General features: G+C 33.0%; 1 protein-coding gene across 2 annotated transcripts in view; it reads left to right on the top strand.

Moving 5' to 3' along the window:
- Positions 1 to 15517, top strand: part of LOC145247358 (protein FAM117B-like) — a 35209-nt gene extending 19692 nt beyond the window's left edge. For both annotated transcript variants that reach the window (XM_080109038.1, XM_080109039.1), the window contains exon 7: positions 14953 to 15517. In XM_080109038.1, coding sequence (XP_079965164.1) covers positions 14953 to 15154 — 202 coding nt within the window. In that variant the 3' untranslated portion in view covers positions 15155 to 15517. The remainder of the gene's footprint in view (positions 1 to 14952) is intronic.
- Positions 15518 to 17799: the final 2282 nt, after the last annotated feature.

Genomic DNA, 17799 nt, shown 5'->3' on the forward strand with positions numbered 1-17799 from the left:
CGCAAAGGGTAGAACTTGCTGCAAAGTTCTTGGCAAAGAGTTTGGCTTTGTCAGATGCTGACTAGATTACCTCAGGTCCATTGATGATGGTTGGGATAGGGGACCTACCTTTGTTCAGGATTTGTTTATTAATCACCAAAACTGGTGGGGACCAAGCCACTGCTCAGCTATTTTTAACTTGATGTACTAAGCATACAAATCTCTCATTCTTTTTTATTCTTTTGCAGTGATTGCTGCCAATCTTAAAGGTAGCTTTAGTTTTATAACTCCTATTTTGTTGTTAGCAATGAAAATAGAGTTTTTGATCACAATGGCAGCGACACATTCTGGAGTGAACTATGGTTGGCTGTTAGGCTTTTGCTAGAATTTCTTGGAGGGTATGAAGCAGTCTATACCAACAATTAACCATTCCATCAGGTCTAATACTGTAGAAGCCACATTCTTTTTAAACATGGACTGCAGAGGTATATCTGATATTAATGTTCATGTTCAGAAGTTATCTCAGTCAGCTATAGAGTATCAATATACAGTACAATGAGGATTTATTACATTTTGTTTTTATCTTAATTGAGACAACCAAGTGATCTGAAGATCCCAATGGCAACCGAATAGAAGATGAGCACAGTTTGGGGCAAGTTGTAAGAAAAAGGTCTAGAAGACTTGTATACTGTCTGTCAGTGTCAGACATATATCTTGTTTTTTACATTGATTTTTTAATTAGAATTATTGGGTTTAGGGTTATATATTATGGTATATATATGGTTATTTGAGTTTAGGGTATATATATATATATATATATATGGTATTTTATAAGTTATTAAATAAGTATTATATATAATATATATTATATATGTGTAGCCCGGAGGAAAGTTGACAGATTCGTAAAAAGATCCCTCCCTCAAAAACAGTTGAAACTGTCATTATCTAGCGCATTATTATAGACTCAGCTAAATTTGTTTGGTTCGTAAGTGAAAAATTGATATCCCCCATCAATAAAAAGAAATATTGAAAAGCACATTAACATTAAATAAATGTGCATAACGGCAAAAATCGTGCATATTCCTCCAATAAAGGAAAGAAATCAATAAAAGACGTTGAACAAAGTATGGAATAAGAACCCCGGAAGTCAAGTGGCTCCAAGGGAACACTTTTCAACTGACACCGGTTAACTGCCAATGCATGTGTCATTTGTACATAAACGTACACAACTTGTGTTGTTTATTTTATTTGTTGATTTTAAATATTAAGGAAACAGTTTAAAGAATAGTGGGGGCAATATATTTTTATGTATGGTGCATTTTTTTTGTGGGGGGGGGTATGTTTTTTTTTTTTTTTAATTTCTAAGCAATTAAACAAAAATATAAAAATTGAATTAACTTCTATGAAAAAAATAGTGTTGTAATATATGATTCTTGTTTTTATTTCGAATTATTTAATCAAGTAAAACTTCCATGCAAAGGTCTATGAAAACCTTCAAATTTGTTAGAATAACTTTTTACATTTAGTAATCAAGAAAAAAATGGAATTTGTCTTGATTAAAAAAATTAGAAATGTGAAAAATGATTTTATTTTTAATGTAATTATTTTTAATGTACAATAATTTATATCAGTTTAAAATAGGTTAAACTTAAAAGAAACATTGTTAATAACCGTCTAGGTACTAAAAAAGCCCATTGATGGCAGCCCACTACTACAAATTTGGAATGGGGGCATGTGAGTGAGAAAAAATGAGACGAAACGGGAATACAAAAAGTACATGAGAACCCAGAAAAAAATAAAGAGGCATCCAACATTAAAAAATAAATAGATAATGTTTTTCTTAAAATGCCTAAAAAAAATTTAATAATCATGGAGAATAAACTCATTTTGAAACGAGAAATTACTTGAAAGGCACCATCTCTGCATTTGTTTATTGAAGTTTTGTTAAAAAAAGGAAAGCCCCAGAAAAAACACACACTAACTACTTTTAAAAAAATCAACAAATAAAACAAACAACTTAGGTTGTGTATGGTTCACAAATGACACGTGTCAATTAGAAAGTGTCCGGTTTGAGTCTGTTGGCTTCCAGGATCTTCATTCCATACTTTGTCCTAAATGTTTATGAGGAAATAAAACGCAATCACTCATGAAACTAGTGCAATAAAGCAGAGATCCTTCTAGAGCATGACAATTTTGTTATCAGGAAGTTATCAAGTTAGATCCCTGTTGATGATTAAATAATTATAAAAAAAAAAAGGCTCCGTTCAGTCTTGTCGGACTGCATGTGAAATTCTTGTGGCAAGAGTAACACAATCTCCAACTGCACCTCTTCTTCTGAGTTGGCACTGTTTTAATTCCAGTTACAAGTCTATATAAGTTCACGACGACTGGAAACAGTGCAGAGATAAAACGGAGACCGCATACAGCGCCTAGCATTCCTAAATAGTCACCCATCTAGTACTAGTCAGGCTAATCGTTGCTTAACTTCAGTGACCTTGCGAAAACCAGTGTGTCAACGTGATTGTGCTGTAATAATAAATAAAATGCGCATTCCCCTAGAAAAGAAAGCAATGAAAATGCTGTAGTGGAATGTCCCAAAAGCAAAGTTAAGGGAAAGATTTGTGGGCACTGTTGCCAAGTAGACTTAGGGTTTGAGTTTGGTTTGATAGTTAAAAAAAAAAAAAAAAGTACTATTGTCACCTAGATCCGTGTTTGGGTTAATAGTTATTTTTTCTCCCCCACCCATCCAAGAAAGCACTGTATAAATGGAAAATGAATAACCCACCCAAAATTCTATGATAAATCTTTGTGTCCCAAAAGGTAATGTTATCCAAAGAAGAAGCTCATTTTTGGAGTGGAGTGGGATGTAGCTGAGGGTACTCGGTTGCAGCTGTAGCAGTTTCAAAGTACAAAGTCAAACAATATGTAAACTGTGAAATGTATTATTAACGTCTGTTAGCGCAAGTGTATCTCTGTAAAAAGAAATTAATATCCTCCGAAAGGATCATGGTTTCAATGGCATGGAGAACATCTTAACTTAACTGCTAAGAAAACAATTAGAAATTATGTTAGAAAAGAAAGACGAGAGCAAGCATCTTCAGTATAGGTGAGAGTTAAATATTTCTTAGCATAATAAAATATTTAGTATTCTTTGTTAATGAATATGCGTTGACATGTAAACAGCCCTTACCAAAATATAATTTATGACTCTTATTTTCGTGCTAATTATTATTGGAGTCACGTAAATTAATAAGAATGTATTTTGTATCAAGTGATCAGTAGGGATTTCCAACGCTTGCGATAGAATTGCTACCAGATCAAGCTGTCTGATAGTGGCTTCCTGGCCTCGAATACACCATTGATTTTTATTTTGCATAACTAAACCATGTCCTGCAAAGTAAACAACAAAAACAAGTACCATAAATCAATATTTGAAGATATAAAAAACTTGAAATATAAAATGTTTTTCCAAGATTACTGAATCCAGCATTAAATAACTCCAAAAAGGTTGGTATGCCATAAAATAAACCAATCTCAGAATTTAAAAAAACAAACTTAAAAAAAAGATGTACTACAATTTAAACATAACAAAAATGTACTACTGTAGGAAACAAAACTTTAAGGTACAAACCTCAAGATTTGGTGCCAAAATCACTCCCATAATAAAAGGAAAGATACACTAATGTACAAAAAAAAATTGATGCTCAAGAAAAATACACATACAATACTAAACAAAACTAAATTCAAGAAAGGTGTGCATACAAAACAAAACTTTATTCAAGAAACGTGCACATACAAAACTTTATTCAAGAAAGATACACTACCATAACAAAAATAAATCGAACCTAGAGAAAGGTACACAAACAATAATAAACAAAACTGAATTCAAGAAAGATGCACTACCATACAAAAAAATTGAATCTCAACTAAAGGTACACATACAATACTAAACAAAACATAATTCCAGAAATGTACACATTCAGTATTAAACAAAACTTAATTCAAGGAAGATACACATACAATGATGAACAAAATTTAATTCAAGAAAGATACACTACCAAGCAAAAAAATTGAACCTTGAAAGGTACACATACAATACTAAACAAATCTTAATTCAAGAAAGATACAAAAAAAATCAATCCTCAAGAAAGGTATGCATAAACAAAACTTAATTCAAGACTACCATACAAAAAAAATTGAACCTTGAATAAATGTACATGCACAATATTAAACAAAACTTAATTCTAATAGTTACACATACAATACTGAACAAATCTTAATTCAAGATATACTATCTAAACTAAACAAAAACTTTAATGTTACACTATAATAATTTAAAAAAACATTTCATGAAAGATACACTGCCATACTTTGGTTATTAATTTAACAACTGCAACCTCATGTAAAGGAGGAAAATCCTTCAAAACTAGAAGCACCTGTTGGCTATTAGTGGTACCCTCTTATGTTGTTGGTATGCAGACATTCATCCGCTTTGGCTCTTAGTTTGGTTAGACTGGAAGATATAGGGACAGGATTCGATCAATTGGCAGGTTATGTCATACCCTAGTATCTATAAGTCCATCTCACAACTGTATTAATCTAAAAAAAAAAAAAATCAAACTTTTTATTCTTCTTCCCAAATAGATACTAAAAGGTGGTGACCAGCGATCAATCATATTAAAAATGAAGATTTTCAATGCCAAAAAAGTAATGTTTTCTTAGAGTAATGTTTCTCACTCTCTCTCTCTCTCTCTCTCTCTCTCTCAGCATAAGCATAATATTTTCACTTTCAATGTGAAATTTCTATCTGAGATGTACTGAATAATCACATTAACACACTGGTTCTCACGAAGTTAAGCAATGTGAGCCTGGTAAGTATCAGATTGGTGATGAATTTGTGAATTCCAGGCACTATACGTAAGATGCACGCAGACACCTTCCTGAAAGAGTTGCAAAAACCTAACGGCATCATCTCTCCTAACGGGGATATACATGTGACTGAGGACTGCTTGTGAATTTCATACTCCCATGGAACTTTCTTCTTTGGAGGAAGTTGGTTAAACCTGCATGGGGTTAATGCTGTTTCCATTTTTTTCCTTTCCTTTTGAGAGCAATGTATTCTATGAATATAAATAATTATCCTGCTTTTATTTGACAACTATATTCCTGTAAATACCCAATGTTTTACTAGAAAGAATTCTGACTACAAAAATACCAGGGAAACCAGTGCCAACAATAGAATCCTCGGATTCATATAATATGATTATTGGCTTACTTATCAACTTCGTTATCAGTTGTTGCTACCCAACATGTATCTGTCAGAATAAATCTATTCCATATTATTAAAAATGAACACACATCTAAGGAAATGGCTGAAACATTAGAAGAAAACCTCCAGTCTGTAGTGAAATAGGGACATAAATGGATGGTAACATTCAATGCTGCCAAGCTTCTTTTCTTTAATAATTAGAAGAAATTTTCTCAACCGCTGATAGCCATTGCTAATGATATTCTACATGAAAGCTCTTCGTTCAAACTCAGCTGAATGAATTGGAACAGATATATTGAATGGCATTGCCAAAGCTGCTGCAAAGGTGGATTCTCTCTCTCTACTGCGATAGAGGGTTACTTATGTCACCCCCTTCAGCCGGTCGGTTGAGACGATCGTCGACCTCAGAACTCTTCCACTCCAATTACGGCAGCCTGAAAACGACCCGACTCTGGCGGTTTGCAGCTCACTATTTTCGTCCTTCCAGTGACCACTGCCGGTGATAATTCTTAGCCGTTTTAATGTTGCTAGTATGGGGTAATGACAGAATTATCAGTTGATCGTCTAAATTTATACTCCGGACCTATCGTTGTGTACTCACTTACCGGCGAACATTGCCGAAAAGAGAGCCGTGGATTTTAGTGTGGTGAAAAAGGAAATAAAAACGATTCCACACACGAATAAACAATTAGTCTGGGTTTATTCACAATAATAATGGTCTAATAATATTTCAGAGTTTGAAGGAAGTTGGCTGTAGCTATTTTAAAACGGTAGCTTGTGACTCGAGTTCAGATAAGTTTTTCGGCCATTGGAGATACTTGTTTTAAGTCAAAAGCCCTCTCTGCCAGACTTTAACACCATCTGAATTCGCCAAAATCGAATTCTCTCTTCTCCTCTTCTCCCCCTCCTCTCTTCTCCTTCTGTTCTTTTCTCTGTGTTCGAGGAATATATACATATCCATCAATGCCCTTTAAACATCACGAGTTTGTATTTGTTTACAACAAGAAAACTTGCCTGTCATCAGCTTTCAAACCTTGTTTTCTAAAATAAACAACCGCCTGTCATTTCATCTCGAATTCTGTGTTTCAAAATAAACAGCCAGCTCACTCCAAACTCTGACCGTTACAACAATAAGTATCTCTTGACATACTTTTTCCTTTGTCTGTTCTAACCAAAGAGTCATTTGATCGTCCTACTTTTTCGTTCTTTTGGCTCTTTCTCTATAACGGCATATCAACCCCATAACTTGGTTACACTTATGCCGGAGAGTATCTTGTAACTCTATAAGGCCACCATCATGGAGTATTGCTGCCACATTTGGGTTGGTGCATCTTTCTCTCCTGGACAGGGTTAAAAAAGAATGGCCAATCTGATAGGTCCCACTCTGTCAACCAAACTCCAACCTTGTCCCATCAATGAAATGTTGCATCCCTCTGCCTATTTTACAAGTATTTTATTGACAAACTCCAAGACCTTATACTGAGGCCACTGAGAGGAAGAAGGCCTGTTAACTGAAAAATGCCTGCAAGCAATGTAGGTAAGATTTGTCAAACTGTTACTGTTGATACTATACGAGGGCATTTTTAAAAAGAGCATTAAAACATGTTAAGAAAAGAAAGGAACCCAATTTGATTAATAATGAAACTGAACTTTATTCAATATAAAATATAAATATTATCTATGTAAAATTATGTAATTTTAAAGCAATATGCAATCTAATACTGATAAAACTGAATTAAGGGAACAAACATATTAAACACAAACAATTCTTGGCCTTCATGACAAGATCACAGTGTAGTATCTGTTTTGATGCTATACTTCACCTTTTCTGTCCTCGGTTGGTGGATGAGAAATCCTTCATGACTGAGACAATTTTCATTTTTGTTCCTATCCAGAGTGCCCCTTAGTTTTCCCCAGGATTTTTCCCTACAAGATTATATGTTGAAATAATACAGAAATTATATTTAATTATATTTAAAGTTTTGGTTTTCTGTTCTATATCCATTTTTCCCCTATGTTTTTCATCAAAACGTGTAGCATATTTTCATCAGTTACATGGTTAGGATTCCTATACTCCACTATAGTCTTCATTTTCATATCCGTGCAGAATACATGAATACGAAAATGCATGATGTGAATATTGGTTAAAAACTAAGAAAGTTTAGTAAACATTTATGATATTAAATCAGGGTGGTAGTGAATTTGGGAGGGGGACATTATTATTTCACTCACTACTAGTTGTCTCACATGTGGTGTTCCTTGGAGACCAAGTGACAATGTCTCCCCAGATTTCCAGTGTTCTTCACCTCTTGACCACTCGTGCAGATGATTGCATGTTATCGCAACAGCCGTTTGCCATTGATTTCTCATTGGCATCAGCCATTGGTGTTTCCTGGGGTTGGGTGACAAAATGCCTCCCCCCTCCTCTCCCAAGGTACCAGATTTGAATTGCACACTTTCAGTGGAGATCTGGTTAGTAATCTCCCACTTTGGACTTTCCATCCTCCCTGACCCTTCACAACTAGTTAATGTGGCACCAGTCGATGTCATCTACACCAGTTTTTTTTATTATTATTATTATTATAATAATAATGGTGCTTGTGCAGTGTATGCACTGTGCTATATTTTAGATAGTATTTCCAAGTTAAATTAAATTTTTATGATATCTTTTTTTTTTTTTCATTAAATTGTTAGGTGAAAGTGTGGAATAGTTAGAAAACCCCTCCTCCTTTTAAGAATGGCTTTCTAAATAACATTATTTCAGCAGGGCGCGTACATTTACTCATACTTCACAGGGAACGTGGACCCTGCGTAAACAGTGTTTTTATTTAATGATTGCTCCCTGTAAGCGCATGCACAAAAGGTTGTCTCTGATTTATTTAATCATGAAAACTTTTTTGCAGGTACTATTTGAGGCCACGGAACATTATTTGAATATATATAAAAAAAAATAATTAAACAAAAAAATAAAAATCTTTCGTGGAGAAAATAATAAAAAAATCAAAATGAAATAAAATAAAAACAAGCACGAAAGAAAATTATGAATCAAATTTACCCCCCAAAAATGAAAAAAAAAATTTTTGAAATAAATAAATACATGCACAATTTAAAAAAAAAAAAGTCTGAGATATATACAAAGAAAGTGAAACAAAACAGGGAGCAATCATTAAATAAAAACATTGTTTACGCAGGGTCCACGTTCCCCGTGAAGTACCCATTTATTTATAACAAAAACACAAGAAAATATGCTAACTAAAATTTAATGTACTCTTTATTTTTAGTTCATATCAAAACTTTAATTAAAACTGATTAGTTAATGAATTTTTAAGATTAATTTCTGCTCGTATGTCTCGATTTCCCATTTTAGTCATGTAAATTATTCACAGCTTGAAGGAAAACATGTCTACAGCCAATACACATTGCAAGTGAAGCCACACTAAGTGTCTTTCATCATGGCCTTGGCTCTCGGTAAAATCGCAAACCACTGAATTCCACACCAGTTGACCCTATTCTGGAACTGTGCGATTTTAGCTTCTCCTGAAATGCATCCCCCTCTTATGAATGAATAAAAGACTATTGTTTTCCCCATAAACAGATATTTATGAATAAAAATTTAACAGTGTTTGTTCTTAATTAAAACAGATGGGGTATTTAGCATAATGTTAGCTCGGTTATCTTGCTTCTTGTATAAACAATCTTATGACAAATCTCCTTGTTTTGACTTATCTATGTGGGTTACGATGACTAGTTCTTAACACAATCTAAATATAATAGAAATGAAAACTGATTGATCATCTTTCCTGTCTTTTTCATATGAAACATTTCAATGATCACAGCAAAATATAGAGATGTGGCAAATTCAATCAAACTGGGAAAAAAAGAACAGAATCATCTGACCTATGCATTTTTAACAAACGCATATATCTCCATTGAGAGTCTGGTACAATGTTAACCATTCACCTAACCCCATTTTCATAGATTTCTAGTGAGGATTTTATGATTATCAATGTGGCAGCATCCACTAACAGATTTTCCTTTGCCTAAAGAAATTCATATGAAAGGAAATCAAAATAATAACTTCATAAAATCAAATTGAAAAAATTCAGCAAACTTATCTCAAGTAATCAACCAAAAAATACTTAATTATTAGGTCTACTAAAAAATATTTTACAAAAACATCAGCTGACAAAACAAATAATCCTTAAATCAACTCCTAAAACAAACCCTTGGTTCACAGTAGAATGCAGAAAAGCAGTAAAAATTAGTATATGTAAACTTAGGCCAACAATGACAAAAATAAAGAAGTTCTATCTCCAAAAAAACTAAACCTCAGTAAATAAAACATGACAATAAAACAAAATAGAACAAATTACTATCAATTTTGACCTATTTAATAGATACAGATGGAGATAAAAAATTGTAGCCAACTCCTCACTACTTCCTCAAATTTCAAGAGAAAAAAAAAACTAAATTCACATTGAACACCAAAAATCATAGCCTTTTGATACAGGTTGTTTTGATTTATCCGGGCCATTCATTTTCACAGAGCTCAATAAATAATATCTTAATAAATAAAAGTAAAACGACAGCTATCCAGATATAATTCATAACCAGTTCTTGAAACTATGAGAAACATTTAATGAGCTATGGTGCACAATTTCCAAATTTATTGTGCAAGTCATTATCCCATATTCCTCACTCGATGGCAAAAAATATTCCAATATAAGTCATCTAAAGTTTATCTGTGTATTTCTCTTTCATCCATGATTATCACTTCCTTGTTTTCCTGCCAATATTATTATATTACTTGCTATGATCTTCTACATCTATTAACCTAAAACCAATGAAATTTCCTGCTGTGTAATCTAAATGTAATTTCCTGCTGTGTAATCTAAATGTAATCTTTCTCTTTAAGACTTTGATTACATACTCAGCAAATCATTTTCATGTAACGTTTCATATATATTATGTCTTATCACATCAAACTTTCTTTTATAAACTTGAAAACTTATCAAATTCTCAATGATGAGACAAAAGTATACCAAAGCTTCTGATTTATGAATAAAAACATCATTGCCAGTAACCTATTCATCACCAACCATGTTACTCAAAAGATTTGCAAAATTACTGGAATAAAATAGATGAAAAAAATGATTTCCCAATTCACAACAGCGGATTTACTATCTTTAAAAGCATATCTGAGAAAATTGACCACATCTTGTCTGCTCATCCTTAGGCTAACATTCATGTATGTGGAGACTTCAATGTTCACAATGTAAAATGGTTAACCCACTTAAACAAGACCAATGATGAGGGGGGGTTCTGTCATGATTTCTCCATTACTTATGACCTCACTCAGGTTGTTCGCGAACCCACTCATGTGCCCAACACTGACAGCCAGTATGCAAGTCTCCTAGACCTTTTTCTCACAACTTGCCTTGAGCTGTGTTCATTTTCCGTTCTGTCACTGGGATCTTCCGACCACTCGGTTGTATTAGTTAAGACAAAATGAAATGTTATAAGTTCTCAGATGTACCTCTCCATCATACAATATATCAATACTCTATGGCTGACTGGGATAGTTTCTGTAAATTTATATCAGGTCTACCTCTGCATTCCATGTTTAAAAAGGATGTGTCCTTTATATTATCAGACCTGATGGAATAGTTAATTGTAGGTATAGACCGTTTCATAACCTCGAAAAAGTTCCAGCAAAAACCTAACAGCTAGATGTGGTTCTGTCCAGAATGTGCTGCTGCCATTGTGCACAAAAATCACTTTTTCCATTGCTTTCAACATAATAGATGTACTGAGACTAAAGCCGCCTTCAGGACTGCCAGCAACCACTGTAAAAGAACACTAGAGAGTTGTATGCTCAGTCCGTCAAGTCTAAAGTAGCTGAGCAGCGGCTTGGTTCCTACCAGTTTTGACAAATAGCAAACAGGATCCTGAACAGAAGCATGAGGTCTATCCCAACCATCATTAATGGACTTTGTAGCTAATTCCACCCTATGCGACCAAGGCCACCAATCCCTAGTATTTCCTCCTGTATCAGAAAACACAGTATGCAACATACAAATATCTGTGTATAATGTTGCCAAGCTAATCAAAAACCTTGATTTCAGTAAAGCAACTCGCCCTAACGGCATTCCTATTATAGTGCTGGAAAAAAAGTTTCAACCAGAACTAGCTCCCATACATACAAAGCTGTTTAAATGTTGCCTTAAGGAGAGTTGCTTCCTAACACCTTGGAAAACCTTATTAGTATGCCTTGTATTTAAGAATTCAGGTGATCGGTCATCCCCTTCTCAATACACACCAATAAGTCTCCTGTGCGTCATAAGTAAGTTGCTTTAATCTGTTAAATAGAGAAGTAGTCAACCACCTCAGCAAAAATAACTTTCTTAGTGACATGCAATATGGTTTCCATTCTGCTAGATCTACAGCAAATGTTTTTGCGGTTATATCTCATAGAATTATCATATCTCTCGATGGAGGCTTCCTTTCTAGGGCAATTGCTCTTGACATATCAAAGGCCTTTGATAGTGTATGGCATAAAGATCTACTCACAGGATCTCCAGCTACAGTATAGATAAAAATGTCTTAATTATTAAATCATTTCTCTCTGATAGGTTCATAAGGTTGATGGGCAGAAATCAGAAGCTCCAGGGGTCCAACTCACTTCCTGAACTATATTAATGATCTTCCAAATCACATCCTTAGATCATTTGTAGACATTTATGCTGACGACACTACCATCTATGGCAACACATCAACAGCTGTAAATGACCAAGTTCTCTATAATTCTCTCTCCTTTGATCTTGAGCACATAGTACAATGGGGAAAGAGGTAGCTGGTTACTAATGCATCTAAAACCAAACTTCTATCTTTCCATCATCAACGCTCAATTCTATCTTTCCATCATCTGGCATCAATGAATGGCTCTCATCATGTTTTGACAAGATTTGAAATGGAACACGTATATCAAATCCGTTGCCAAGGTTGCTGGAAAAATGGTGGGATCCTCTATCAATCCAGTAGATATCTCGCTGCTTATGCAATTCTCTACCTATATAAGAGCCAGATACGTCCAAAGATGAAGTACTGTTGCCATATCTAGTAAGGGATGCCTTTTTCTCTTCCCTGCAACCTCTTTCTCACAGAAGAATCATTGCGAGCGTGTCTCTGCATTATCGTTATTTTCATGGCAAGTGCTTGTCTTAGTTCCAATCTGTGGTCCCTCCCTGGCCAAACTTTCACGAGAAACACTCGTCTAGCTGAAAACACTATCAATAATTTCTCCCGCTCTTTATCTGTGCCTAAACCTAAACGTAAATTCCATGAACAAAGCTGCATGCATGTGGAACTCTCTTCCGTTTGCCTACTTTCCTGACAACTACAATATAGTCGTCTTCAAGTCCAACATAAACAAATTCTTGATGAGCTGTTCCCCTTAAGTAATCTAATTTACCAAATTTTCACTACTAACGATTCCTATTATATTGTCCCATTGACTACTGTACACTCTTTATACCTTATCCTTGAGTGGCCTCTGAGCCTTGATAAGTGGAGACTCCTATGTATAAAAAAAAAATTTTTTTTTAATCAAAACTTGCTTGTATACAATTCTGTAAAAAAATATTATATATTACCTGAATCCAACAAACTAAATCCTTACAAATTAATATACAACAGAAAATTTAACTTTAAAAGAAATGTTGATAAGCTGAAACAAAAATGCCAAAAGGTTTTAAAATCATAAAAGTCCTCTCAGAAATGAACTGGCATGAAGATGACTATAGATAGTATATGACACCTTCACTATCCACATTGTCATATGCAAATCCTACCTAAATAAATTACAATCTATGAAATCAAAGCCTCAGCTTAAGCTTTGGAGCCTGCATTTTGCCCTGACCAATGAAATACACTTAAGAAAAACTATCTCTCCAGGATGCAATAAAACTTCAATTCATCATAACATGCCAAAAAAACAAATGCAATTTTACAGCAATCAACTCTGTATCAAAGTAGAACTCATACAAAGACAAAAATCTCAATTCAATTCTACTCAATTATTTGTTATTACTATTACAATTTTCACAATGTTATGGCTGATGTAATCTCTACCTTTTTTCAGGTTTTTAAATCTGAAAATATTTTTGTAAAACTCAGGAATCCGTATGTAATTTCAAACTAGACAGTTCTCATTTCATCAGACATGACCATCAGACATAATATTTTTCATTTTAATCTTACGTAGTACAACCCAACAAAAGACTGTCACTTAGAACTGATTGAACCTTTTCCATTACATAGAGATTATTTCTATATAGATTCCCAAGTTCGACAAGATGAAACTAGTTTAGTCTTTTTTTTACGGTTAAATCATAAAAACAACATTTGTGTGTTCACTGCTCACGTTCATGAATACTAGTTCAATGACTTATGGTCCACCACCAGACCAATTCTGTAACGGTCAAGATGGTCAGTTGTTGCTATGTCCATACCAGTTATGTTTGACATGCCTCAACACATCTATTCGAGGACCAACTTTGTTTCTTTACATCAATGAACTTCAAGAGAATATTATTGAGAAAATTAACATCTACGCTGATGATACCACTTTCTATTCTGCTGTTGATTCTCCTTTTCCTCATCAAAATATGCAGCTAATCTAGAAGTTGACTTGGATTCAGTTGAAAAAGACATTAGACAGTATGTGTCTCGTGTTCCAGTCGAGAACAGATCCATCTTTTATGTAAATCTCTAGATATGCTACTTGCCCTGAAAATAAAACATTTCATTCACAAAACGAATCTGCATGGAAGATAATTCAAATAAGCTGTGATACTATAGTTGACTCCTGTCCCAAGCACTAGAAAGTAAGAGAGAAAGGAAAAAGGTATATATGGCGGGAACAAACAATGGACATGGAAATGTATCTAAATTTGTGGGTAGTTTAAGATTGACAATTAGTTTTATGATGCTGAGGATTGGCAAGGGGCTTTACATTTTATGACAGTAGTGAATTAGACCTCACTTTATGACAGTAGTGAATTTGACAGTACACTTGACAGAAATTACTGGGCAGAGTAGTGGTTGATGGGCAGAAATCAGAAGCTCACAGTATTAATACTGGAGTTCCTCAGGGTTCCATCCTAGGCCCAACTCTCTTCCTGATTTATATTAATGATCTTCCAAATCACATCCTTAGATCATTTGTAGACATTTATGCTGACGACATTGTAGACATTTATGCTGACAGTACACTTGACAGAAATTAATTGGGAACCCTTGAGGGCATGAAGTTTGGATACGGTTGAAGACAGATGGAGCAAATAGGGAAATGAAATCTCCAGCCTTGATAGGAGATATAGATATGCACCTTAACATTTAGATGATCGGTGGTGACATTCACAGTCTAGTTTTCTTTTCTTGCTTATCTTGTAAGCCCATGCACTCCCCTCGGCAGCCACCTGGCTGAGAAATAATGACGACACAGCCATAAAACATAAGATGAACAAAAAATCCACAGCACACAATGTAGGATTGGCAGTGCTCACATGATGTCACAAAGCAAGAGTTTTTTAAAAAAAAATAGAAATTGTTTACAAAATCAATTCTATATTGTAACTTAACAATTGAAACAATTTTTTTCTTTATCTTTTAAATTTGACTCTAAAAAAATCTCTCTCTTTCAGGAAAACACCAGCAATCAAAGAACCTCTCTTGTTCTGCTCTCCTAAGAACAATGCATACGTCTTAAAACCCAGTGTCACCTCTGCTTTTAATCCTCTTTACAAAAGTTTGATGTCACAGCCACCTGAACTTACCTTATGCAGCTCTTCAACTGCTGTTGTGGCGAATACAGGCCAAAGTCAGACTAGCATAGAAGGACAGTGATGAGAAAATGGGACTAAATATTAACAACAACGATGAGCATTTTATTAACATTGCAGCAAAATGAAGTTACAAATTTTGGTCAACAGATTCTGGGATCTTGGTGACAGCCTGTGTCACACTTACATGTTACTACGACGACCAGCGCCAACTAATTGTTGCTTCCTAACTTGTTCCAATTGTAAAGAAAACTGAAGATGATGATGGTGTAAAGAAAAAATATTTCTAATCCTAAGATGTACACATAAAGACCTGCGTTTGTGCGATTAAGTGTTTAACATTTCAATTCTATTTTTGTTGCAATTGATAAAAATTTATTTAATTTCTGTTGAAATTTTCTGTGCCTCAAGTCAGATGAAAAGGGCAGATAACTGTGTTTAATTTGTTTTCATTTACTTTGAAGATGAGAGAATAACATTCTCTTGTTTATTCATATCATTAAATACTTAAATGGGGTTTGTATTACTATACACATAGATTCGAAAAAGTTGTCAAAAAAAAAATATATAACAAATAAATGTTATCAAAGGTAAAGTAAGTTACTTTTCTACCTAACTGGATAATTTTTTTAGTGTTTTTATTTAATGTAACGTTTATTCAGCTTGAAGAACACAGTGTTTACCGATGTAAAAAAAAAAAAAAAAAACACTGATTATATGCCAGCCTATGACCTGCTAACATATATTGAGTGAGTTTCTAACAGTATTTTGTATAGTTTTCTATTTTTAACTCATTTCTCCAAACTTACTGTATTCAGCAGAGAGTCCGGTACCATTTTAAATTTTTCAATACATCGGTAACACTGTATGTTTTTCGAGCTGAATAAACATGTGACATCAAATAAAAACGCTAAAAAATTATCCAGTTAGGTAGAAAAGTAACTTACTTTGCCTTTGATAACATTTATTTGTTATATATTTGTTTTCTGACAACTTTTTTGAATCTATGTGTATAGTAATATAAACCCACTTAAATGTATTAAGCATCTAAGAAACTCTGTTTTGTCCCACTATTCAAAGTTAACTGGTTTATCTATGGCTGAATGTCCAAGCAGTGAGAATTGAATTTAAAAAAAAAAAAAAAATAATAATAATACTTGACAAAAAAAATGACATAAAAAATTAAAATATAATAGTTATCATTTTTTTAAATAGAACTTTTTCTCTTCATGAATTAATGAAATTCTTTTAAATATTTAAAAAATGTTTAGTTCATGTTTATATGTATACGAACATTTTGCTTTCTCTTAAACAAAACTTTGAACATCTTGTAATTTTTTTAATGCTAGTTGATATCATCATCAACCATTAATATAGTCTTTAAAAGCAATTTGATTGAATATTATTAATAGGAAAGAAAGAATTTTAATTACTTTTTTTACTATTCAATTGAATATTTTTAGTTAAAAAAAAAACGGAACAATGAAATCTTTGTTATAACAAAGATTTCATTATTCAGTTTTTCTTTTCTCAAATCTTCAATTCTTTGGTGCTCATTCATCATTTTCCAACCTGATTAGAATTGAATTTTAAGAGCAAATTTATCCAATAATTCTCTAATCTCAAGATCCTTTATTTGTTTTTTAAACAGTTTAACTGGAATTCAAATAACATTGCTCGTTTCACAAAATATTAAGATTAATTGATTTTCTTTGTTAATTTTTTTTGTTATGCCAAGTTTTCAAGCTGTAAAACTTTTCAATTGTGTAAAATCAGAAGAAATGACTACATGCCACAAATGAAATTTATAAGCTGTTTAAAATGAAATTTTTCAACTTAACATTGATTTTTGATTAATCTTTTATTATTTATTTTGCATAAAAAAAGTTTTGTCAATTTTTTGAAAATATATTAAGTTTTTAATTTATCTCAATTGATAGAATGATAGCTTCTTGTGTGGATGTTTTTGTTTTTATGATTGCCCAAACGATGAATATCATTTATGCTAAGTTGAGATGTTTTTAAGTGAAAGAAATATTTTCAAAAACTGTCATTCCAAAATAAATTGTCTCTTTGAAGTTTAAGTAACTACTTTGACAAATTTTGTATTATTAGTGTCTGGTGGGGTGGGGGAATCAATTATTCTCAACAAAAACAGTCATAGATTTTTAAACACTTATTTTAGTATTATGCTTCAAAATCCTATTTATAAAAACAAACAGAAATCTGGAACATAATATCAGTTGACAATTTTTTTTTTTCAAATTTTTCCAAAAAATCTGCTGATCACATCTGATAGAAATTTTTTTGTTTATTTATAAACTCCCCACCAAATTTACTTTATCTCCTATTTTTATGGAGCTGCCATGCATTATATTTGAACTTTCAAAGAGAAATTTATTAAATAAAGAGTAGTTCATTTTACATTCTAGCCAAAAGTACATTTTCTTTTTATGTTTAATTTTGAAAAGAAGAAATGGAAGCAAGTTATCAAAAAGGCAGAGTTCCATCTTTATCTTATATTTTCTTATTTTTAATTTCTACAAGCAAACACTTTGAAATGATGTTAAAAAAATAACAAAAACACTTGCCATCTTTTTACTTTCTAATAAATTCATTCAATCAAAAGTATTTACAATTTATGGGCTCCAGGAATTTCATGGCTAATTGATAAAAATGTTAAATTTTTTGTTTTTAGTGTAGTTCAAT

Source organism: Euprymna scolopes, chromosome 25 (genome assembly GCF_053919585.1).
Source record: "Euprymna scolopes isolate OS-2025 chromosome 25, ASM5391958v1, whole genome shotgun sequence".
NCBI lineage: Eukaryota > Metazoa > Mollusca > Cephalopoda > Sepiida > Sepiolidae > Euprymna > Euprymna scolopes.